Below are 27041 nucleotides of genomic sequence, written 5' to 3' on the forward strand. Positions count from 1 at the left end.
TGAGAAGGTTTCTGGCATGATAAAGGCACATAAACATAAGGCAAGGAAAAATAATTTTTTTCTGATATCTTATCCACTTTTAATCTGCATCGGTGAAATAACAAATTGAAAGAATATTCTTTTCTACTTTTCTTTATACAAACTTACTGAAGTACTGTTATATTCTCTAGCATCGACTTGATTCTCAATTTTCTACTAGGTTATCAATAAATTGCTTTGATGAGCGAAGCCAGATCCCAATTTTCAGTGAATAGAATTTTTATCACAATTCTTATGACAAAATTTTTTATCAGCTGATTCTTAAGACAAACTGAACATCTACATTCTTTTTTTTACTTCCAAGTACTTTTGCAACAACAGAAAATAAATTACAACCATTACATGTTATAAGTTCTTCATGAGCAGATAAATGGTCTAATAAAGTGTTTTTGTTCATGTTCCTCTACCTGAAATCTTTAGAAATTAACATTTAACATGTATTTAGTTTCATTATTTTTCTTTGAATACCATCTCCAAAAGGTATAAAGGTCTAGTTCTGAGAAAGAAAAAAAAATAACAGGCAATATATTATATTTATTCATAAATACATCATATTGCAAAGCATTGGGTTGCATTCTTATAATCTTAGTTAAGAAACACACAACAAATTAAAAAACATATTGTTTAGTATACTCTATTCCATTTTGAACAGGTTTTTTTCCAGCTAAAACTTTTCCATGACCCAAGGAAAAAATCCATCCAAGCATATAAAGCACCAGGCTACATTACACTGGTGATAATGTAACAGTTTCTTTATCTTTTAAATCAGAAAAAGCAATTTGTCTACAAATAAGATTGATAAATAGTTTCAATCAGATGATCAGAGAGCTTAATTATTTATAAAAAAAACATTGCAAGAATTAAAAAAAAAAAAAACTTCAAGGAAAATTTAAATTGGAAAATCTCTTATAAAAGTAACATTCGGCCTTCAAAAAAATAATGTTAGCCGTTTCCCATGTTATGGTGATAAATGCTTGTTCAGCAAAAGCAAATAATCAATTTTGGCTTGTCTTGACAAAAACATTAATCATACATGTTGCACCTTTCATTTCATCAATGTCCCCTAAGCAAAAATGAAATACTCTTGGTTATTTTCATCCAAAAAGTGATAAACGCTTGGTCATCAAAAGCAAACATTCAATTTTGAGGTATATCCTGAGCTCTTGAATTATTCAATATTAACAATTGCTAATCACAGGAATGGTGAAAAGGTTTATAACATGTAACAGGCATTAAAACTTAAACATCTCAACAAAACCATAATACAAAACAATCCACATTAAAAAGACAAAACTAACAATATTAGAGACAGAACAGTAAATCATACAGTTTCCAGAATAACACAGGTTAAATAAGAACAGCTATTTGATGCATCTTACTTCTATCGCTCAAGAAGTCTTTAAAGAATATAATTATCTTTATAGTTTCTATACAATATATCATGATTCTAGATAAGATAAGATAAATAGCCAAAGGTCTGAAATTTCACTGGAATTCAATACGTTTCTTTACCTATGTGTTGCATGATTTTCAGTTTTGCCTCTTATAAAGATAGAGCACACCATGTTCTCTATAAAACTCTTCCTACAATCAAATGAATTATTCTAATTTAAACTATGACTGATTGAACAGCATTTTTTGTCATTTTTGCCATTTTGAAAGTATTTAACAAATATAGACATGAAGTGGACAACGAGTCATGTATTCTTGTCATCAAATTGTTGATTCACTTTTTATCATGTCTCTCTTTTCTCATTTTAAATGATAACAAGGAAAGAATAGTTTATTAAACAACTGTCATAATTTTACAAAAAAAACAAAAAAATCTTTTACTTTGATCTTATAACATGCATAAGTAACAAATATATTCATTACAAAAATATAAAAGAACACATTAGTGTATATAAAAAATATCACAGATTGGTTTTTTCATGTGTTCTTTAAACTTAGATATTCATGTTTTTGAGCATTGCATATTATTAACTAGTTGTTTCATACATATTTTTTTTAATTGAATTGAATTAAAGAGATGATAAAAATCTGAATTAGGTTAATGTAAATAAACAGTGTTTTACAAAATAAAAGATCCTTCCTATAGTTTTCTGACAGTATATTTATATTATAGTCTGAATTCTCTAAATCTTTAAACTGATTTATCAAAAATCCATTTTTTGTTTGTTATTACATTGCCTATTTTGCAATGTCCATCTATCTATGCATACACTTAATCCCATTAGACAGTTTCCAGTATACTATGCCTAGACCCATGCAGTATATACACTTTTTTTTAAAACTATTACATTTTATAATGATAATACTGATATAAATTACTATTTTGAAGAAAAGAATTTCAAAGATCAGATTGTATTATCTCAAAAAGTTCTGTCTTTAATGAACAGAAAAAACTCTTGAAAATAATCGTAATATTAATGCCATTCAAAAAGTCAAAATGGCCTCCAACTGAGTAAGTGAAACTTATTCTATCATAGTAAATAGTACATTCTGTTCAAATTAACCATCTTATCCTTACAAGGTAACACATTCTGCAAACAACCAACCCCTTTACAAATTTCATTTAATGATATTACTAAGAGGAATTCCCTACCTTTAAATTTATCAATTTCCATTCCAGTGATAACAAGGGGGGATAACAATAAATAATGATAACAATCTTTGCAGTGAAAATATGACAATAACAAAATGGTTCACTATAATGTTTACACAATCTCTGAGATGTACTGTTGATTAACAATTGATGGTACTATGATTCTTGTTTGGGTTGCATTCTTCTTGGTCCCCGACCTGCAGGGCCTTTTGGTTTGGCAAAGGCTTGTCTTGCAACATTCTTCTTTGGATGAACTTCATCATATATGTAGGCCTCTGTTAATTCTTTTGGATCATCTATTTCAATCTAAAATACATTTTAAAATCAATTTTAAAGTTAAAGCTATTCCAGAAAAACATGAATGAGAGAGAAGGACACCAGGATTTCTTTCTGAGGGTCAAAGGGATGGAAATGTTTAGTTTTCTAACCAAAGAATACTGATGGTAAACTGTCATTTCAATCAACTTAGTGAAATCCAAGCATTGTCACCCAAAGTGTGGCAACCATCAATTTGTTAAACTAGCTTAACTTAATATAATCAAATTGGTGTTCTATCCCTCTTTACTGAGAACATTGCATATAGAAGTTAGAACAAAAAATACCAAGCTCAAAGTCATAACAATGTGTCCATGTTGTGTGCTAAGTCATGAAGTAAAATGGAAAAGTAAGTGTATGATGCATAAATATAGATTATACCACTGCATCAATGTGATACGATATTTATCCACTCGAGACAGTTAAATTTTCAAATTTAAAACTTAACTGTCGAGAGTGGATACATATCGTATTACACGAGATTTGGTGGTGGAATCTGTTTCTCTAATGATTTTCAAACAATACGCAGGCAAACTTATTCCTTCTTTTCGAATGATCTGCAAAAAGATGTGTTCTTTCCATGTGACGTCATCAGGCATAGTCGCCTTTTTTGTGCCGTCACAATAGGAAATTCAGAGGAAAGCAAGAAAATTTTACGTCATAATCGAATTTAAACCAATGCAAAACTGAGATCAAACAAACCAAACGTTGATTAAATTTTTTTATACAATGGGTGCAGAAAGGGATAAATCAACAAAGAATTAGAGAAACAGAAGTTCATGACACAAAATCATTACACACACAAATGAAAAACCATAAGTGAAGAAATCGAACAAGTCTAAATTTATGCCACATCAATATATTCTCATCCAAAATATGGTTGAGCATTCATTATCAATCTTTACACAATCTGAAATAACCTACATAATTTATCATCAGGACCAAAAAATTGGAAAGCTAATAGTACAAATAATTTGAAAGTTTAGAGAAATCAGAGAAGTTGAATATTGGTAGTTTGTACAGTCTGTTTTACTATTGGAGATTTGTAGTGACTTCTGCTACTAGTATCCTTTTTTTTGTATTATTCAAAAGCTCGAAATAATTCTAAACAGCTGTGTCGCTCACCTTGGTCAATGTGAATATTAAACAAAGGAAGCAGATGGATTCATGACAAAATTGTGTTTTGGTGATGGTGATGTGTTTGTACATCTTACTTTACTAAACAGTCTTGCTGCTTACAATTATCTCTATCTATAATGAACTTGGCCAAGTAGTTTCAGTGGAAAATGTTAATAAAAATTTACAAATTTTATGAAAATTGTTAAAAATTGACTATAAAGGGCAATAACTCCTTAGGGGGTCAATTGACCATATCTGTCTGGTTGACTTATTTGTAAATCTTACTTTGCTGAACATTATTTCTGTTTACAGTTTATCTCTATCTATAATAATATTCAAGATAATAACCAAAAACAGCAAAATTTCCTTAAAATTACCGATTCAGGGGCAGCAACCCAACAACGGGTTGTCCGATTCATCTGAAAATTTCAGGGCAGATAGATCTTGACCTGATAAACAATTTTACCCCCATGTCAGATTTGCTCTAAATGCTTTGGTTTTTGAGTTATAAGCCAAAAACTGCATTTTACCCCTATGTTTTATTTTTAGCTGTGGCGGCCATCTTGATTTGATGGCTGGGTCACCAGACTCATTTTTTAAACTAGATACCCCAATGATGATTGTGGCCAAGTTTGGATTAATTTGGCACAGCAGTTTCAGAGGAGAAGATTTTTGTAAAAGATAACTAAGATTTACGAAAAATGGTTAAAAATTGACTATAAAGGGCAATAACTCATAAAGGGGTCAACTGATCATTTCGGTCACGCTGACTTATTTTTTAATCTTACTTTGCTGAACATTATTGCTGTTTACAGTTTATCTCTATCTATAATAATATTCAAGATAATAACCAAAAACAGCAAAATTTCCTTAAAATTACCGATTCAGGGGCAGCAACCCAACAACGGGTTGTCCGATTCATCTGAAAATTTCAGGGCAGATAGATCTTGACCTAATAAACAATTTTACCCCCCATGTCAGATTTGCTCTAAATGCTTTGGTTTTTGAGTTATAAGCCAAAAACTGCATTTTACCCCTATGTTTTAATTTTAGCCATGGTGGCCATCTTGGTTGGTTGGTCGGGTCACTGGACACATTTTTTTAAACTAGATACCCCAATGATGATTGTGGCAAAGTTTGGTTTAATTTGGTCAAGTGTTTTCAGAGGAGAAGATTTTTGTAAAAGTTATCGACGCTGGACGATAACGGACTCCCGACGCCAAGTGATGGGAAAGCTCTTTGGGCCAAGTGAGCTAAAAATGAAGTTTTAATTGAATTCTTCCATGGTCTTTTGTGATTTGTAATATCTCATTTTTTTTTTTATATGAAAAGGTTAGTTAATATAAAGTTTTATAAATAGAAATGTTTTCAAGTGTTGAAGTCAATATTAGTGAGATGAACTTTCCATCTGAACAATTACAGCTTCAGCATCTTTTAAAAATGTGTACGTTAATTCTTAATAAAATCCTAATATATCTGACCACTTGCCCCAAAAATTAATGTTTCTATAAAATATTACATTTTTTTTTACCTTGATCTATCAACTTCATAATTACAAATGATAACCAGACGCGTAGCTGCCTTTACGCAAAAAATCATTTGCTTGCACATGTTTTTCACAAAAATAAAAAATAAAAAAAATCCTGAAATAGAATTTCGAATAGTCTTTAGTCTTTCCGGATTATCGTGTCTGGCGTGTCTGTACTTGCAACTACAATCACGACACAAAGTTTAACCCCGGTAGAAATAAAAATAAAAATGAAGAAGCTAGATTTTTATTTTAGCAAGAAGGCAGCGGATAACAAAAGCCAAAACGTTTTATCTAATTCGCCCAGCAAAGATGTAAATGAGCCATGTACATCGTTTTCACAAGACGTTACTGCAAAGAAAATAACATTGTTTGACCCCCCTTATCCTGATATGTCTAGCCTAACAAATGATGAGTTGTCAAAACATGAAACAAAAGTCAACCTACTGCAGCATATCTGTGTTACAAATGACCTTCTACCGTTGTTGTAGAAACCTCTCATTTGATTTTAAAATGACCCTCGTAAGAAACACCACGGGTTTCTTGCAAGAAGCAGGACCTGCTTACCTTCGGAGCACCGGAGGTCGCCACATTTTTTCGGGGTCCGTGTTTTTCATCTGTAGTTAGTTTTCAATGTTGAAAGTTTTTGCTTGTCATTTTGTGTCTTATCTGTTCCCAGGTTTCCAAATTACGAAACCCACTAGGATGTTACTATCGTTTCTTGAAATATGGTATAGTAAGAAACAGATAGGGTATTTATCATTTTCATCATAAAATGGTCCAAAAAAATTTTCGCCTCTCTTCGCTCGGCTCAAAAAATTTTCGCCTCTCTTCGCTCGGCTCAAAAATTATGCTTGCACTTTATTTCAACTCAGCTACGCCCCTGATAACACATTCAATTGTAAATAAGATATAATGCTTACTTTGCAAGTAGTTAATGTTTTACATCCTCTAAAAGAATAGCTGTAAATTTAGACAAATCTTACAAACTCTTAGAAATACTTACATTTTTAACTACTTCTAAACCTAATTGTTGTACATTGTCAATAAATGGAGCCTTACAACTAGAATATAACATCCTTTCTTTTATAGAACACTTATAGCCTGGCATTGAATATATAAATACTGAAAAGAAAAGAATAAATCCTATAGATATGCATGGAAATAATAAAACAAAACAATTACAAATATAAGAACACAAACAATGTACACAGGTAATAAGGTAATACCTAAAGTTTCCATTATTTTCTCTTGTTAGCTTAAAAAAGTTCATTTTTGCTCATGCATGAAGTTGCCATGGAAACCAAATTTACAGGTTATAGGTGCATTGTTGTCAAATATAATTTATACATGTTTCTAAAGCTTTCGTTAACTTTCTTATAACTAAGCAATGGTATTAAATTGTCAATTTATTTTAGTTTGCAAGAAAAATCCCAATTTGTATCACAAAGATACTAAAAATCTTATTATGGAGGTATAAATTTTAAAATGTGCTAGCAAATCCTGAAATGGTCCCTTACCTATATTTTCCATGTAATCTCCTTCATGTGTATGTTTAAAATTATAAAGATGATATCTACCATGGTCTGTGGGTACATGTGCTTGCAAATCACCTACATTAACATTTTCTGCTTCTTCAAAATTTATTATTTCTTTACTGAGATCTAAACTCTGCAAATAAAACATATAAGAATATAAAATCATTTCATAAATATACAAATCCATCTGTCTTAAATAATTTCTTCATGGTATAGCAGTTTCCTGGTGATGTGATTTAAGGTGGTACCTAACACTACAGGGAGATAACTCTGTAAAATCAGCTAAACGTTTTAATTACGTTGCGTTGTTAAGGGAATATTAAGCTTTTCAATGTTCAAAATCAGTGTTTGTCAAAGTGCTATATAACCAGTGTAATTTTTCTGATCAAACGGTTTGTCAAAATTTTATGAAAATTAAACGAGCCAAATAAATTTTAGTGGAGGTGTTGGGTACCACCTTAAATAGCAATCAATCAATCAACCTTTCATATACTCTAGAGTCATATATATTTGTTAGTACCATTTTTCATGGACTAGGGAAAACTTTCATTAAGCAAAAATCTGCCTATAAAAAATATGTAGAACATATATAATTAAGTACATAATATCAGGATTCATTTTATTTTATTATTGCTATACCCAACAACACTGTGTCTAAACCACACCGGCAAAATTTGTTCGGACTCGATGGTATCTAACATCCGGCACAATGATGGAACATTAATAGACAGAAGAAAGCTAGGTTTCTCCTTATTTTCTTATTTTTTTTATGATATCGAAGAATATATATACATATACAACTATTTTCTATTGTGAGATGCAATATTTTCTACAACCGTTCTATATTAACGGAGAAATAAGTCAAAATGCATGTCAAAATGACGAATTGAGTGAACCTTGCCTCGAAATTGTTTAATTTCTCGTTAAATTGTTCACATTGTACGGAAAGAAAGGTACGGGAAGATAGATATTGACACGGAGATTGCAAATTTAGTTATTATGAGCATCTCAATAATTGTATTTTTGTGTATGGAACGAAAGAAAAGGGTCCTGTCAAATTAAAATAAACCGGTTTCGTCAATGTTGTTACTACACAATCACCCGGTTTCGTCTATATATATCACCCGGTTTTTTTTGGTTTTTTTTAACAAACAATTTATGAAAAGAAACTTTGGCACGGATCTGAACATTGTCTTTTGAGAATTTAAATATATATTTATTGTAAAGTAAACTTGGCGTGTTAAAATCTATTTTAAACGGGCACTTTTGGACATAGTTAATTATGATAATACACATTTTCCTAATGAAAGGCGTATCCCTTATTTCACTTAACTTCAAACTAATTTTAAATGGAATATAAATACTTAATAGCAAACACTGGTATCTAATTATTTTGTAACATCATTATATTTTCTTTGTTTATAATATTAGTATAAAATTGAGAAAGGAAATGGTGAATATGTCAAAGCGACAACCACCCGACCATAGAGCAAACAACAGCCGAAGGCAACCAATGGGTCTTCAATGTAGCGAGAATTCCCGCACCCGTAGGTGTCCTTCAGCTGGCCCCTAAAATATGCATAATAGTACAGTGATAATGGACGTCATACTAAACTCCGAATTATACACAAGAAACTAAAATTTAAAATCATACAAGACTAACAAAGGCCAGAGGCTCCTGACTTGGGACAGGCGCAAAATTGCGGCGGGGTTAAACATGTTTATGAGATCTCAACCCTCCCCCTATACCTCTAGCCAATGTAGAAAAGTAAAAGAATAACAATACGCACATTAAAATTCAGTTCAAGAGAAGTCCGAGTCTGATGTCAAAATGTAAAGATGAAAAATAAAAGGATGTGTTTTGATTGTGCCATAATTTTAATTTACTATATACTATATTATATACACTTAGTTTACAATATTTACTATCAATTATTAATACATTTATGCATTCAATCATTGACGAACAGTCCCAAACCGACTATAGTCTATACTGTTCTGCACAAATTAATCATGCATGCAGTCCTGCCAGATTTTCTGGTACCTTATATACTGTGTTACTTGCGCACTAAAGAGAGTTTTCACACTTAAGCATCCATAACATAGCAGTGAGATTTGTAACTTTCTCCCCGTTTCTGGTAGGCACATTTATTTTCATAGGCATGTTTTTCACATTATTTTTACAGTTCAAATTCATTTTTTGTACAGTTCAAATTCAATTGAAACTTCAAGATAACTTTCGAAAACATTATCTGACAGTTTTGTATTTTCAATGTGAATAAAAGTTGGTTTGCAAAACATGACCGTCATTTATATCTAGGTCTTATTAAGAAGAAGTGACGGTAACCACTTATCCCATAAACATTGACAATTAGACAACTTTCTTTTAGACACAAAAAATATGTTGAATTAATCAAGTTTAGGTCAGCGTATGCCTTAAACAATGAGAAAAACACACAAACTGCATGAAAGCAAGCTATAACAGGGCCCTAAACTATAAATGTAAAACAATTCAAACAAGAAAACTACCTGCCTATATAATGTTCAAAACGCATATGGTATAAAGCAACCAAAGACAACCATGGAATTACAAGCGTGTGATTCGGGAATGGACTAAGTCAAAGTGTTGTCGCTGACACAAACAGTACAACAAAAGTACAAATAATAAAAAATGATGAAAAAACCTTAACTCGTCCGATGACAGAGCCTGTATAGCAAATGCGCTATGTGTGCCAAAACTTGTATCATAGTTAAAATTATCCCTTAAATATAATAAATATACATGTATTCGCAGTTTACTATGAAGTCCACTATCACTGAACTAGTATAAATATTTATTAAGGGGCCAGCTAAAGGACGCCACCGGATGCGGGAGTTTCTCGCTTCATTGAAGACCCATTGTGGCCTTCGGCTGTTTTCTGCTCTATGGTCGGGTTGTTGTCGCTTGGAATTTGTATGAACTTTTCATGTTGATAGACATTTTTAAATAATCTGGTTTTTTTTTTATTAAGATAAGCTGTCCTGAAGTTATGGTGCGACATGTTTATGCTGGACAGACGGACGGACAGACGGACGGACCAAATGACTGATAGATGGAGGAACGGACGGATGGAAGGACGGACGGACGGACAGACGGGTGTATACAATAATACGTCCTGTCAAAATTGGGACGGGCGTGTAAAAACGCAAAGAAATGGAAAAAAAAAACTCGTAATTAAAGGTCAATAAGTTTTATTAGGATATCGGCCAAGTCGATTTCTTTGTAAATTTGTCTGCCTTATCATTTTTGCTATATAACTTTTATATATATTTGAAAAAAATGTATAGAAATCGATAAAAAGAACTTGATATTAGGCATTTATTATAATAAACATAATATAACTCACATAATCCGATTTCCCGGGTGTCCCTGTTTTCTCATTTCTTGCAATATTTTAATTCGGTATACACTTTATAAGATAAGTGGCGAATCTAGATGACGTATAGGTTGCACGCCCCGACCCCACCTTTGGTTGCCAAAACTATATTGATTCCTGTATTTAACGATTTTGTAAAGCAAAAAATAATAAAAATATTGTTCGACTCGCTACGCTCGGCGGTATGTAATAGTTGTTCGAATTACGTCCACTTTGAAATAAACTGGCTGGTTTTCTTTAGTAATGTTAACAAACTAATTATTATTGAATTTTGTCGATGACCTGAGACTATTATACTAATTTGGACATAGCAGTATAGTTACAATAAGGGATAAAAAAATTTATTTTAATGCATGGTATAGTTGTAATCCTACATTCATTTTCTATGTCGATTATGCATGCATATACAGTTGTCTTATTATCAACGTTTATCCTTAAGAAGATTTATTTTTAACGATAGTAGAAAAGATTACATACATAGAATGATTAGATTTCTTATAAAGGTGTCCATCCTTTTGTGCGAGAAAATCACATATCAATTGTGTGTTTCGATTTTTAAGACCGTAAACTTTAATTTCAAGTTTAAACATGTTCAACATATTTTCCCATAACTCATATAGAAAACGCATATTTAGAGAGCTTTAATCTCAATATGCTGTTAAAAAATTTCGGAATGCAAAGTAAATTAAAATATTTGTGTTCTATAAGAGTAGGAATTCAAGTTTTTGCTTATTATTTATTTGAATCTGAGACTCATATGAATAATAAGCCGTTGTCCGATGAACGAACTTGTTTTCCAACGACCCACAAAACACCTATTGAACGCTGAAGTTAAATAATCAATTATAATGTAATGCGATTATGATTTTTTTTATTTGACCAAACCGGGTTATGCATTTTGAAATCTATGACGAAACCGGGTTGTATATATTGACGAAACCGGCCAGTTCCATTTTGACATGACCCTTTTCTTTCGTTCCATACACAGAGATACAATTATGGAGATGCTCATAATAACTAAATTTGCAATCTCCGTGTCAATATCTATCTCCCCTTACTTTTCTTTCCGTACAATGTGGACAATTTAACGAGAAATTAAACAATTTCGAGGCACGGTTTACTCAATTCGTCATTTTGACATGCATTTTGACTTATTTATCCGTTAATATAGAACGGTTGTAGAAAATATTGCATCTCACAATAGAAAATAGTTGTATATGTATATATATTCTTCGATATCATAAAAAAAATAAGAAAATAAGGAGAAACCTAGCTTTCTTCTGTCTATTAATGTTCCGTCATTGTGCCGGATGTTAGATACCATCGAGTCCGAACAAATTTTGCCGGTGTGGTTTAGACACAGTGAACAAGTCACATTATTCCCATTACTAAAAAACACACAATAATTTCTGAAATAGATAGTATGCTGCAACTGGAAAGTCAGTAACTGCTGGTAGCCCATTGTTAATTTTTGTATAATTGTCATTTTGCCTAGTTTCTTTCATTACCTATTCTAACAATGGACTCAGACTTCTTTTAAACTGAGTTTTACTGTGCTTTTTGTTGTGTGTTGTTTTTTATATATATGGCTATGGGTAATGGGGGGGGGGGGGGGGGGGTGTTTGAGATTTCATTTCACATTTTTAACCCTGCTGCATGTTTGCGCCTGATGACTTTTGGTAGCTTTATTGTCTTGTATGATTTTTAATTTTAGTTCAGAGTTGAGTATGACGTCAATTTTCACTGAACTAGAACACATTTTTTAAGGTGACAGCTGAAGCCAGTCTATGGGTGTGAAATTTTCTTGCAATGTTGAACCTATTAATGGCCGTAAGCTGTTTTCTGCTCTTTGGTCAAGTTGTTGTCTCTACGACACATTCTCCATTTTCATTCTCAATTTTATTTGTCCTAGCTATTACACCTATTTAAGATTTTGTCACCTCATTACAGTTGCTTTAATAAACATGGCTGTATTAATTCTATTTGAAACTTTGTAACTTACCAACTGTAGATAATTAAATTGCCCCTGACCTAATGCATCAAGTTTATTCAAAGCTTGTTGTGATATAGGAAAGGCTACTCCTGATATGGTTTGCATTTTGGTATCTACACTAGCTGTATTGATCTGGAATAACATTAAAAAAAAAAATGGAGTGAGTATATTTGAAAAATATCTTATTCATTCAATGAATAATATATAATTTACCCTTGATATACATGTCAGCTAAAATAGGTCAGAAAATTAGTCAAACAAACCTGCTATAAAGTTCAACTCTATGAGATGAAAACCTGTCCGGGCATGTATCTGTACATGTATTTAGCTCTCTTTCTGTGAAATGTGTAGTAAAACTTATGCATTTTGAACTTTCAATCAAAGGTCACTGCTATTGTGAGGTCAGTTTTACCAGCCCCAAAAGGTGACCTATAACCACGGATTTAACTCTTCCATAAGTTAATCTTCTACAGTGTAGACATTTTTCAATTTTTTGAAATGAATCTAAATTACTTATAATCACAATCAAACTCTACTAATTAATGAAAATCACAACATTAGCATGATTTGTCATAAGTTGTGAACTCATTTCTAACAGCGACCATTGACAGATTTGCAATCAACCCCAAATTGACTACAAGAAAAAAAGCTTATTGTAGTGATAATTAAACTTTTCCCCCAAATCAGGTGGTGTTTACCTTGAAGTAAAAATTTCGGCAAATTTCACTGTTCTATAGAATAAATACAACAGCTACAGTTCTCTGTGGAATTCATTCAATAGAAAATTTGAATTTCTCCTTGAATAGCCAATCATTCATCTAAAATTTAGGAAAACCCTCTTTGAGATGAAAATACATCTGACTATATGCAGTATGGATTTTGATCATTGTTGAGGGCTGTAGGGTAACCTGTAGATGTTAACTCCATTAGGTCTCAGGTAGAGAGTTGACCAATTGCCAATCATACCATATAAAATGGAGAATGGAGAATAAATTCTTATTTTTATATAACCAATATTGAATAAAGATACATTGCATGTGATAGTGTAAAAATCATCAACAGAGAAAACAATACTTCAGGATTCATCAAGCAACAGGCATGATAGGGCAAAATGAAAGACAAAGCCTCATATTTTTTCTTTTTCTCAGCATTTACTCAGTGTCATGCTTAAAAGTTCCATGTGGTAAAACTACTATTTAAATCATTTTATTATCATCTAAGATATGTTTATTGATAAAATATTTTTCCTCTATGACTTATACTGACTTAGCTCCAGACCTTTAAAATATCTAGAATAGGGTAAAAGTAAATACTGATATGTTTGTTTAGCACGTTTAGCCTGGACAATTCTTACATTTCATTCAAACAATAGCTCATACCTGTAACTTGTGAGATGCAAATAACACAGGATAAATTCAAAAATTAGCAGACGCAAAAAGCACATTTGTGTTTTCATTGCATTTTGCTGACAGGAATTTTTCTTTTTTCTTTGAATCCTGTACAACGTTAAGTTGTTGTACAACAACAAAAGCAATACTTAAAAAGAGTTTTGATTTTCTAATGCACTACATATATTTTCCTTGTTAGTTGGAGAAGTATATGATTTAACAACATCAAATAATATACAAGTAAAACAATAAGGGGAAAGGGCTCAGTAGTTTCATGGCTATTCTTTATAGAGTATTGGGGGAGGTAGGAGGGGTCTTGATCCGGAAATCCCGGGCTTAAAAAACGAAATCCTGAGGTCATGAATTTAAATAAATTAAAATCCCAACATCCCGAAATTCAAAAAAAGAATTCCCAGATCTCGAAAGGGTCAATCCTCAAATTCCCGAGCTTAAAAACAGCCGATCCCGGAGTCCCGATAAAGGTCCTATATATCCCCCCTCAGTATTGAATAAACAAAAATTCTATAGTATTTTTTTCTGGGTAAATCAACCACCTTTCAATCTGAATAAACTGGGTGTTAGATAAACATTGGCTTAAACAGATTTCATGGTGCTAAATTCATATCTCCCAAGTCACTGTACCTGAGTATTGGAAAGGTTTGTAAAACCATGCAGAATATAATTCTTTGATGCAGATTACTTACATCATTTCAAGATGTACCTACCATCATTTGGACCATCTGCTATATTATAAAACATTATTACAGAACAGTCAATTCTGAAATTTTAGTTGCATTTAATATTGTGATTGATGTGCAATGAACAACATGCAAGATTTGAGGAATTGGTGGATAAAAATTATGCAAACAACATTCAAAAGGAATTTTTTTTGGTGGAAACCTATTCCATCCCAAATTTTCACAATATGAAATCTGGGTACTGGATTTTCTCACTGTGTTGACTACTAATTGGTGTTTGTGGCCTTCAGCTGTTTTCTGATCTTTGGGTGTGTTGTTGTCTCTTTGACACATTCCCCCTTTCCCAATTTTATTACAAAAAACTGAATTCATAGTACTTTCATGTATATATTAGAACGTTTTAAGGATCATTCAAACAGTAATCATCGTGATAACAATCTACTTCAATAATATACTTAACATGAATAAGCTTAGTTGAGGGGTATATTCCAATGATACATCATAATAGCAACACTAAACTTGAGTGTGTCAATAGTACAGAATTTCCCCAATCGCACTATCATTTTCTATGTTCATTGCACCATAAAATTGGGGTAAAAACTCTAATTTGGCATAAAAATTAGAAAGATCATATCGAGGGGGCATGTGTACTTAGTTTTAAGTTGATTGGACTTCAACTTCATCAAAAACTATCTTAACCAAAACCTTTTACCTGAAGCAGGACAAACGGACAAAAAAACAAACGAACAGACTGAAAAACATAATGCCCCTAGATGGGGCATACAAATAAAAGACTTTTAAAATGTTTTAGTTGAATTAAGTTCATCTCCCATGTTTAAATGATGAAATCAAGCTTTTATGTTGGAGTTAAATATCCATGTACTGTAAAACAATTACAATTTTACTTCACATAAGTCATGTAAGTGGTTCAATGAGTAAGTATAATCTGATTTTATCATAGAAGCATTCATCTAGTAACTTTTGTTGAAACCTATATACTAATCTGACATATATTACATAAAATATGAACAGTAAAAAAATAACTAAAATATGTAGGGGGAGGGTTTATCTAGTCGCAAAACACATATTAAACACTCTTTACCTCAGTTCTTTTTATATGTTGTTTTTCTTCTTCTGCTTCAGTTAATGGAGCAGGAGCATGCTGTGCTACTACATGTTTCTTGTAACCATTTAATGAGATATCTGCCTAAAAAACAAACAACATTTTACATTAAAATAATGATCTTCTATGTTCTCCTAATCATGCAGCTATCTTCTTAGTCCCATAGTCACTTGCTTCCCATTTAACATTGTTTGCGTTCAATAGCTATTAATTGTGATTACTGATCCATAAAATCACAGGTTACGGTCAGGTGAATACTGTCTGATGGATACATAGAAGTTTCAATGCATACCAAATATAATTATCCTATCTCTCATAATAATTGAGAAATTCACATGACAAAAACACTTTTTTTTAGCCGTCACTGAACCATGAAAATGAGGTCAAGGACAATGGACATAAGACAGACAGAAACTATGTCACAAAAAGTATCTGCATACAATGTATGAAGTAACCAGGTCTTCTTCCTTCTGAAATATAAAACTCTGAACAAATAGTTTAAGCTGCTGTCTACCTAGCTGCGGAACCGTAGCTCTTAGGTCCTTATGTTATTTTTTGACTATTTGCGGACAGTCAAAAAATAACATAAGGACCTAAGAGCTATGGTTCCGCAGCTACTGTCTACCCCACAAGATAGAAATACTGTAGTCTCGCATATCGCTGCAGGCAAATAAAAAACACAACAATAATAATTATGTAAATGAAAATTCTGACACAAACACAACAGAGCTACATTTTATGTCAAATTTTAACAAAACCACAACAGTAACTAGGTTTATGTCAAATTTTAAACACAAACAAAACAGGAGCTATGACAATAATTTTTCATACAAAGTTCATGTCTTAAAAGAGTATTATGACTATGCGGTATGGGCTTTGCTCATTGTTGAAGGACGTACGGTGACCTATAGTTGTTAATGTCTGTGTCATTTTGGTCTTTTGTGGATAGTTGTCTTATTGGCAATCATACCACATCTTCTTTTTTATATTATCACTTGTATGATTTTTTTGTTCTTTTTTATATTATCATTTGTATGATTTTTTTGTGAATTGAGTCCAGATCTTTACAGTCTCTGTCAAATTTGAGTTTGATACACTGTATAGACATCATTATTGTAAATGACTTTATATTGACCTCTAAACGTCCTTAAATTTCTGGTGCCTTTTATCTGACCTGTATCAAAAAAATGTGAATCAATTCAATTGAGAAAACAAACAGCCTGATTTATAAAAATATGATAAGTAAAATATTTCAGACATGAACTAATGACAACTACTGAATTACAGGCTCTTGACTTGATAAAAACTCATAATGAGAGTGACGACGTTAACCATGTTTTTAGTGTTCAACCCTCCTCTAACATAACAGACAGTAAAGTAACAGCTCAAAGCAAGAACAAACTGTAAATTCAGTTGGAAGCCACTTAACTCATTATAAAGAAAGAGGCACAAAAACAACAAATATCAAAATAAAGGACACAAAGTACCTGTCTAATACAGTGAAACCTGTTTAAACCAAAACCTCTTCGGGACTTAATATTGTGTTCGGTTTTGGCTGATGTTCGGTTTTATCAGGTTCACAATTCATACAATTTGATATAATGTGCTTAAGAACATGTTTGGTTTTAACAGGTTTTCAGTTTATACAGGATTCGGTTTAGCCAGGTTTCACTGTAGTACTGTTTTGATTTACTGTGGATTCATTTATTTTCATGGGTACCAATTTTAGTTGTTTGAGGAAGACTTGCATATTTGTGGATATATAATTTCATGGTTTGGACAAAGTCTGCCTACATTTCTTTAGAAAATTTGCAGTTCATTTAATATTTTAATTAGTGGTTCCCTTGTACCCACGAAATCCACGAAAATTGGTATCCAACAAATATTAATGAATCCACAGAAACTAGGTTTCATTGTATAATTACCTTTTCTGTACCAAACATTTCATCGTGTATCAAACCTCCACCAAATTCTTGTTTTAATGTGACTTTTGTTCCTGCATATAACATCTTCTCTTTAATCTTAAAAAGTTTTATACATTAAAAACAGACTTGTGCATATTCATTTGCAAAACTTTTAAAGGGGTTTTGAAGTGATGTCCGAGATAAAATGTGTATAGCCATTTTGGCTGTGAGCATAGATCATATTATCCCAATGTACATGCACAGATTTGCTGTATCCAAATTTGCTTTATGATCAAAAATGAAAAGGATAAAGGATCAACTTATAATAATAATTTGAATATTATCAGAAAGTATTTATAATTTCACAGATGAAATTTATGCAGTATGATAGTGCTACTGATAAAATTGCTTACAAAACTTTAAACTTATTTGAATTAGTATTACATAAATCAATCAGCATGACATGGCTGCTTCCCAAGAAATCTTATTTAGTAGTAATCCATTTATAATAATTTTCATGTGTGTTTTCAATGAATATTGTTTTTATTTTCCTAATTTTGTGTGTAAGTTTTAATATGAAATTACCATGATGACTAGCTATAGCTAGGTCCTTAGCTGTTTGTACATTTCACAATCAGTCAAAACTTACATAAGAGATGTTTATCAGAATAAACAGATGTGAAAAGGTAAGACTTAAAATATACATCATACAAACAGACAAAAAAGTTTTCTCATATTGTATGAAAACTTTTTAATTGATGTACATTTGACTACATGTACAAGGTTTTTTTTTCAGAAATAGAAATTTATAGGAAAGGACAAGAATAATATTAGGTATTTAAATGTACAATGAAACATAACACAGGAGAAATTTTAGACATCAGCATATTTAAAGTTCAAAATCAATGCAGAATGCAAGATATTATGATTAAAACATCATGAAAAGTTGGTTGGATTTAAAAAAAATTACTGACTAACAAAACAATAGGAATATTAAAACTAACAACTAACAGGGGAACATTTTCACTTTTTATTGATAAAAATATGGGACTTGACTTGTTCATCCTCTAATTTGTAATCAATGTATTACAATTTCAATGTAGTGCATTCATGTCATTTATGGCTGTAATCAATTTTTGGGTTGCTGTCTTATCAAAAAAATAGCCCAATATCTTCTTATTATATTCAAACAGAAAAGTCATAAAAAAAATCATAAAGTACACAACAATGTCAATGAAGCATGTAGCACAACAATTTCAAATAATTTCAGACAGAAAATAATTTTCATTAACACTGATTAAGGGGACATGTCCAAATATGCATTAAAATTATTTCAGAGTAAGTCTTTTCATTTCACTGCAAAATTAAAACAAGTGAAACTGCGAGCTACTGCTCACTGATGATACCCCCGCCGCAAGTGGATAATATTAATAGTGTAAAAATATGCAAGTGTTCGGTAAACAGGAAGTTGTCGAGTGATGAATCTGAAAACGCATCACACGGTATAGCTGACTTATAAAAGTCCTGAAACCAAATTTCAGAAATCCTTGTATTGTAGTTCCTGAGAAAAATGTGACGAACATTTTTAACTTGGTTATCATGTGTAAAATCATACAAGTGTTCGGTAAACAGGAAGTAGTTGAGTGATGAATCTGAAAACGCATCACACGGTATAGCTGACTTATATAAATCCTGAAACCAAATTTCAGAAATCCTTGTATTGTAGTTCCTGAGAAAAATGTGACGAAAATTTTCAACTTGGCTATCATGTGTAAAATCATACAAGAGTTCGGTAAACAGGAAGTTGTCGAGTGATGAATCTGAAAACGCATCACACGGTATAGCTGACTTATATAAATCCTGAAACCAAATTTCAGAAATCCTTGTATTGTAGTTCCTGAGAAAAATGTGACGAAAATTTTCAACTTGGCTATCATGTGTAAAATCAGACAAGTGTTCGGTAAACAGGAAGTTGTCAAGTGATGAATCTGAAAACGCATCACACGGTATGGCTGACATATATAAATGTTGATACCAAATTACAGAAAGGGTGGATGTGTAGTTCCTGAGAAAAATGTGACGAAAGTTTCATGGGACGGAATGACTGACGGACAGACTGATGGACGGACTGATGGACGGACGGACTGATGGACGGACGGACTGACAGACAGAGGTAAAACAGTATACCCCCCCTTTTTTAAAGCGGGAGTATAAAAAAAAAATTTCTTGTATTGTTTTTATTCAAAGTTGACTAAAATTTGAATTATATAGTCTTTCTCATCCTAACCAAATATAGGAAGTTCTTGAAATTGACTGTACTATTAAATTGTTATTGCAAGCCCTGTATACTTTAAAAAGAAAATAAGTTTTTCCTCCTTAAAAAAAAACAGCACTGCAACTTATCTGGTTATAATCCATTGAAAATAATTTTACAAAAAATATGGTACACTTCTCAAAGCACCCATATTAAAGACACAGGAAATGAAAAATGAAAGAAACAAAACAAGTGAAACTGCGAGCTACTGCTCACTGATGATACCCCCGCCGCAAGTGGATAATATTAATAGTGTAAAAAGATGCAAGTGTTCGGTAAACAGGAAGTTGTCGAGTGATGAATCTGAAAACGCATCACACGGTATAGCTGACTTATAAAAATCCTGAAACCAAATTTCAGAAATCCTTGTATTGTAGTTCCTGAGAAAAATGTGACGAAAATTTTTAACTTGGTTATCATGTGTAAAATCATACAAGTGTTCGGTAAACAGGAAGTAGTCGAATGATGAATCTGAAAACGCATCACACGGTATAGCTGACTTATATAAATCCTGAAACCAAATTTCAGAAATCCTTGTATTGTAGTTCCTGAGAAAAATGTGACGAAAATTTTCAACTTGGCTATCATGTGTAAAATCATACAAGTGTTCCGTAAACAGGAAGTTGTCGAGTGATGAATCTGAAAACGCATCACACGGTATAGCTGACTTATATAAATCCTGAAACCAAATTTCAGAAATCCTTGTATTGTAGTTCCTGAGAAAAATGTGACGAAAATTTTCAACTTGGCTATCATGTGTAAAATCATACAAGTGTTCCGTAAACAGGAAGTTGTCGAGTGATGAATCTGAAAACGCATCACACGGTATAGCTGACTTATATAAATCTTGAAACCAAATTTCAGAAATCCTTGTATTGTAGTTCCTGAGAAAAATGTGACGAAAATTTTCAACTTGGCTATCATGTGTAAAATCAGACAAGTGTTCGGTAAACAGGAAGTTGTCAAGTGATGAATCTGAAAACGCATTACACGGTGTGGCTGACATATATAAATGTTGATACCAAATTACAGAAAGGGTGGATGTGTAGTTCCTGAGAAAAATGTGACGAAAGTTTCATGGGACGGACTGACTGACTGACGGACGGACTGACGGACGGACTGACGGACGGACTGACGGACGGACTGATGGACGGACGGACGGACGGACTGACAGACAGAGGTAAAACAGTATACCCCCCCTTTTTTAAAGCGGGGGTATAATATGACAGATATCAAAATAATAAAAAATTAGGAGAAAGCAAGGTATATCATTTATAATACAATTCAAAAATACTATTGACCAATGCAAAATATTATATACACAATACCAGTAAACATGCTGTATACATATAGACAGTAATGAAATATACAGTTTTTTTTATACATACATCCTCTACATGAATGAGGAACTTACACTCTGTAATATAAAACATATATATGTGTCATTTGGTCTGTTGAGGCAAGGTGTCTTATTAACAATCATACCACATCTTTTTTATATACAAATATACAATTGTAGTTATGATAAATATATAAAGATAACTACACATTATATTTCATATCAGTGCAGATGTTATTCCAAGACCCCAATATCAGTCTGAGGTGTTAGATAAAGGGCGGATATGGTCCAAAAGATGATATTGGGACTGAATTGACAATCTATTCATTCTGTAATACAGAACTATTTCTATTCATCATTAAAAATGGATTAAGGTATTTAATTTGGAACTAACTTGGAAATATGAAGGCACAATGTATAAAAAAAATTGACAGAAAACAGTAATAATCCTGTGTATCCTAAAAACCAAATGAAGAAAATTAATTAGATTATCTCCCCTTTCTAAGGTTCATCAAGTAATATAACCGAATTATGTGTTTTACATATAAATTCTAAAAATAATTACAACTTACAGGTGAGAAGTCTGGAGACCAACAGATAAATATAAACTGATATCCCAAGTTGTTTTTACTGTCTAGTCTATATAGGATGTAACAGGGCTGTTTTTCTTCAAGTGCTGGTAATACAAATTTGTCGTAATGTACAATTGTTAAGGAATATTCGTCTTCAATAAATTTTATACTCTACATGTTAACTTTTTAGAATGGAGATGAAGAGGATTCAATAATGGATTTGAAGTGGATTCTACAATCTACATTTATATGAAGTTGATTCATAACTATAAATGTGATACAAACATTTTTGAATGACATTTTAAAACTGAAAATTTATTTCAAACCACGTCTTGACGAAGACATATAGATTCCTACACTGTAACAATAATATGACAGATATAATATTTCTACGGTTTATGTAGGACTCTAAAGTGCGATGGTACTCTAAAGTGCATATCCATGACTTACTCAATTTAATCATGATAAATCTTTTAATTGTTTCGCTTTAAATAATAAAATTTAACTGTCTCGAGTGGAGAAATATCGTAATACACGAGTTATAGTGTCGGAATCTGTTTCTCTAATGCTTTTTATCCTTCTTTTTCAAAGTTTCCAGAAACTTGTGTTCTTTATATGCGACGTCATCAGGCATTGTCGCCTTTTTTGATGACGTCACAATAGGAAAATTCAGAAGAAAACAAAACATTTAGACGTCATAATCAAATTTTGACTAATCATTTGCCGAGAACAGATTTTTCACTAGTGAGGAGAAATATTTTTCTAACACCAATCGAGAAATGTGAAAATAGCACAAAAATTAGAGAAAAAGTGTTTATTTATGCTCTTTGATTTAACATCTTTCATAAAATATGTCGCCACAAAAGACAACATCACTCAAATTTTCACCACATGGTATTGGTTTATTATAAGGTCGACATGTTTCACCAGCAAGAAAGACGTCCTTCTGGACAAACATATACATGAAATAAAACGGTGAAGTACACATATTAAGGTTAACAGGAAGTAATGTTGCAATAATGAATGACGACAATATCGTTAATTAAAGAAAGTGTAAGTGAAAATAAAAATATTAAGATGAATAGAAAATGAAAGTAATCCAATAAAGTTATAAACGGTGGTAAGCTGCTATTCAAACACGTCTGTAAATAGTCTTATTGGAAGTTAGTTGTAGACTTTTCTAATCATACATTTGTACATATATATATAGCAAAGGATATCATCTTCCCATGTCCCATCCACATCTTTACTGTCTTGTAGCACCAGCTCCTCTGCAAAATAATAAAAAAGTACATTTTAAAAATAATTGACTTTAACATTGTTTAAAAGAAAGAAGCGTTTTTATATACAATTTTATTCAGTTAATCTGTTTTCAATTTTGTCTATTTGATGTTTCAATTATTGATTTGTAATAACTAGCATACATAGTGTACAATAATTTAATCATGGCTATGTCAAACAAACAAAAATCATGTATCTAAGACTTAAATATTCACATTAACCATGGCTATGTCAAATGAAACTTGAAAAAATTATTTTATGCTTCTGTTGATGTACAAATGTTGTTCTAAGCAGTGATCAATGTTAAAAACTGCTTTATATCATGTATATAATTACAATGTTTAAAATTAACCATCTATAATCCCTATTGAATCCAACTAATATGCGATTTGTGTTTTCCATATTGTTGAAGGCTGTACAGTTGCCTATAACTAATAATTCCTTATGTATACACATCATTTGAACTTTGTTAAAAAGTTGTCTAATTGGCAATCATAATTCATCTCCTTTTTTTTTATAATTTATATGCTTACCATTCACTATGCCAATTTTTATCAATCGTACATGTCCCTCTTTGCATGTTGCAAAATATTCCAATAATTCCTTTCCAGCTAAAATATAAAATGCAATATTTTTTACAGATTTTATATGTAAAATGTAGTAAAAAATTTAAAAGATATACATTCGAGTAATTTTTGTACAAGTTCACAAATTCCACCCGAGTTTTTAGATGTCAAAACATACATTTTGTATCTCAGACATCTAATATTTTTATTGTTAAGCACATATCTTTTTACACCTTTTATCTCAAGAACTTGATCTCATTATAGTTATATTATTAGATTCTTGAAGAAGAGATCACATAATATGGGGACGAAGTCCCCTATTACAGTAGAAAATTCAATAAAAAAAAAAAATCGGGGAAATTTCCCGAATTTTTCATTGTACTAATGAACTCAAAATCGTTCAATTTTTTTTTTGTCGTGTTTTTTAATTTCCAGATCTGCGCAGAACACATATCTCTACTTCCTTCTTACGGTCTTGTTGTCGTGAGACTTTGATTAGTCTAGTAAAATATAGGAACTCGAGGAACACAATACCAATATTTCATTTTTAATCATTCTTTGTCTTTGGTATGAATAAACGTTAGGCCTACCTGATGCATTGCGTTTCTTTGTTTACATTGAACATGACGTCATAACTTAAATAACGTCACAAGTAAAATCCCTAACAACAGAACCAAAATCGGAAACGTTACGGTATTTCCGTATCTTTTTTTTAACAAATATTTAAAATACAAAAAAAAATAATTTAAAGAAACTTCGTCCCCATTCACAGGTAATGCCTGCCTCATATTAATATAACCCCTATTAGGAACCTTAGTACAGAGACATTTTCTAATTTTGCTGCGCTGAGAATCCCTAATAAAGTGTTATTAAGTCTATACAGGAATTGTTATGCCGACTTCCTCACCTCTATTAAACCAGTGCTCGTAGCCTCATAATGCTACATGTATGTCTGCAGCACCATTCCATACACACGAAGCAGGTAATAATTCAATACGAGTAATATTAACCTTTCATAATCCGTAAATATTTTTAAAATACCTTACCTTTAACAATAGTTACAAAATATATAGATATGTTTTGTCAAAAACAGCATTTTTGCTGATCCGTAGGCGGCGCTAAGGCCAAAATAAAAAGATTGTATGTTTGCCCAAACGCGACCGACCCAAAATAAACCCGCCGACTCAAATTCTTTTTTTGACGTTTTTTGGAAGAATTTTTTTTTTCGGATTTATTTTGGGTCCGCTCCGTCATGGTACGAAACTTAATATTTGTCATCTTTGCGTTTGAAAGTAACTGTGAATAAGATTAAAAGAAAGCGTATAAGAGACGCAGTTAATCGATATTCGATGTTCTCTGTTTTTATCTTCTGATTTAACGAACGTAAAGAAGTAAAACATGTGAAGTGGCACAGTTTTTTTACGCTGTAGTTGTTTGTACTACCAAACCCTTACCTATATGCTCAATGTTAATTTCATCGTGTTATCGAATATCTGATAAGAATATTCAGGTAGATTTGTTCAAAACCATGTGCAATCGAATATTTTCAAAGTTATTCTGACAGGAAATGAACCCGGAAGTTGCGAATTTACAATCATGCAAGAAGATTTTGTTTTTACTGAATAAAAAGGAATTATTTCTTGATAAATTGTTGTCTTTAATTATAATCTTCCTTCATCATGTAAATTAGATGCCCTTTTATTCAAATAGTTCAAATTTATAAGTCTCATTAGACAGTCAGCACGTTGCTGTTTGGGAGAATTTGATAAAACTATAATTGCTCACAGAATCAGAAATATAATCTTAACTGAATGTAGATCCTTCTAAATAATTTATTGCAATATAAATATAAATCCCTTTTGACAAGAGAAATCTGACTTTTGTCAGAAATATTTTTTCACATGTGCAAAAGTAAAAATATGTTATGGACGCCATATTGGACTTTTATACAACTTGTGAGGAAGCCTCTAGAACCATGACCTAAAAATAAAGTCTTCAGAAAACGTTAACTTTATGCAATTATATTTTATCAATAATGATTATTTTCAAAAATTTAAACTTGATTATTTAAAGAAAATAAAATTATAACAAATACGTTTTTAGTTTGGAGATTCTACAGAACATGCTTTGGTCTATTTATAGCCAAATTAGTTTACCTGTGTGATAATGTAAAATATAAATTTGTTTTCAAAACATAAAAAAGACACAAACTAAGGATGGTAGATAATAATTCATATAAATATTTTAGGACATTTAATCTATTTTAATAGAAATAGGATTTAAAAACTGCAAACAAATTTAATCATTACATAATCAGCTGATATTTTTTTTACACAAACATCGTGTTGATGGAACTGTTGAAAATCACTTCACAAATCCAACAGCCCTTTCACACAGTTAGCAATTGTCAGGGTTATAAACATATCAGGATACAAATCATATAGTAGACTAATTTATTTATAGAGGTTTTAAATTCATGGCTTTTGGTTGTCTCTACAAAGGTTTGACAGAGAAAAAAAAAGATATACTGTTTTAAGATCTTTTAATATTTTCATGCAAATTCGGATAAAAAAAAAAAAAAAAGAATTTGCCTACCTACCTACCCACACCCAGTCAACATGGGTCAGGTTTGGGCAAACTGAAATATTTTTAATTGTAGCCTAATGTTAATTTGTGTTTCTCTAATTCTCATGAATTGTTTGATTTTTGGGTCTTTTTTCATACACCTTTTTGTCAAAGGAATCATGTGTTATTGGTGGTATGGGTTGTTTTTTGCCTTCCACCATGTCCACTATTTTTCAGGTTTTTTTTATAATTTCTGTTGTCATACGACATAGTTCAATGTCCTTTTTATATATCATAATCATTTAGTGATTGTATCAAAAAAATCTCTAAAGTATCTTTCTATGTGGGTATCCTGTACATAGGCCATAAATATATATACCTGTATATGATAACTAAATACATGATTAATGTATGCCATTTGACTGTCATAGCCAAGTAAACTCTGCAAAGACCCACCCACTTTTCAAAATATATTTTTTAATATTGACGAACACAGATTTTTACTCTTTTAAATGATCTTTTTATATGTAAATGGGTCAAGCGAATCAATCTTTGAACCTAAAAACCACAACCTAATACCTGTGATTCCTGTTTGATGGGACATTTCTGTCAAATGTAACTAATATTTTCTCCAAAGCGGAAGCTAATGGGTCTTTCGGTACACTCTAGACCGGCAACTTTAGTATATCGAATGACCTAGAGGATATTCCAAATGGCTTTTGAAAGAATGTTTTTAAT

At 31.6% G+C, this 27041-nt stretch overlaps 1 protein-coding gene across 1 annotated transcript; it reads right to left on the reverse strand.

Annotated features, from left to right (window-relative positions):
• Positions 1 to 558: 558 nt before the first annotated feature.
• On the reverse strand, positions 559 to 27006 carry LOC139485238 (twinfilin-1-like). The gene is made up of 10 exons (XM_071269529.1): positions 26883 to 27006; positions 23706 to 23783; positions 23110 to 23162; positions 21892 to 22017; positions 17688 to 17783; positions 15742 to 15846; positions 12563 to 12685; positions 7127 to 7277; positions 6613 to 6731; positions 559 to 2950 (listed from the first exon to the last, which is right to left on the reverse strand). The coding sequence occupies exons 1-10, from the start codon at positions 26905 to 26907 to the stop codon at positions 2801 to 2803; spliced, it is 1026 nt and encodes a 341-aa protein (XP_071125630.1). The 5' UTR covers positions 26908 to 27006; the 3' UTR covers positions 559 to 2800.
• Positions 27007 to 27041: the final 35 nt, after the last annotated feature.

Source organism: Mytilus edulis, chromosome 1, assembly GCF_963676685.1.
Source record: "Mytilus edulis chromosome 1, xbMytEdul2.2, whole genome shotgun sequence".
Classification (NCBI taxonomy): domain Eukaryota; kingdom Metazoa; phylum Mollusca; class Bivalvia; order Mytilida; family Mytilidae; genus Mytilus; species Mytilus edulis.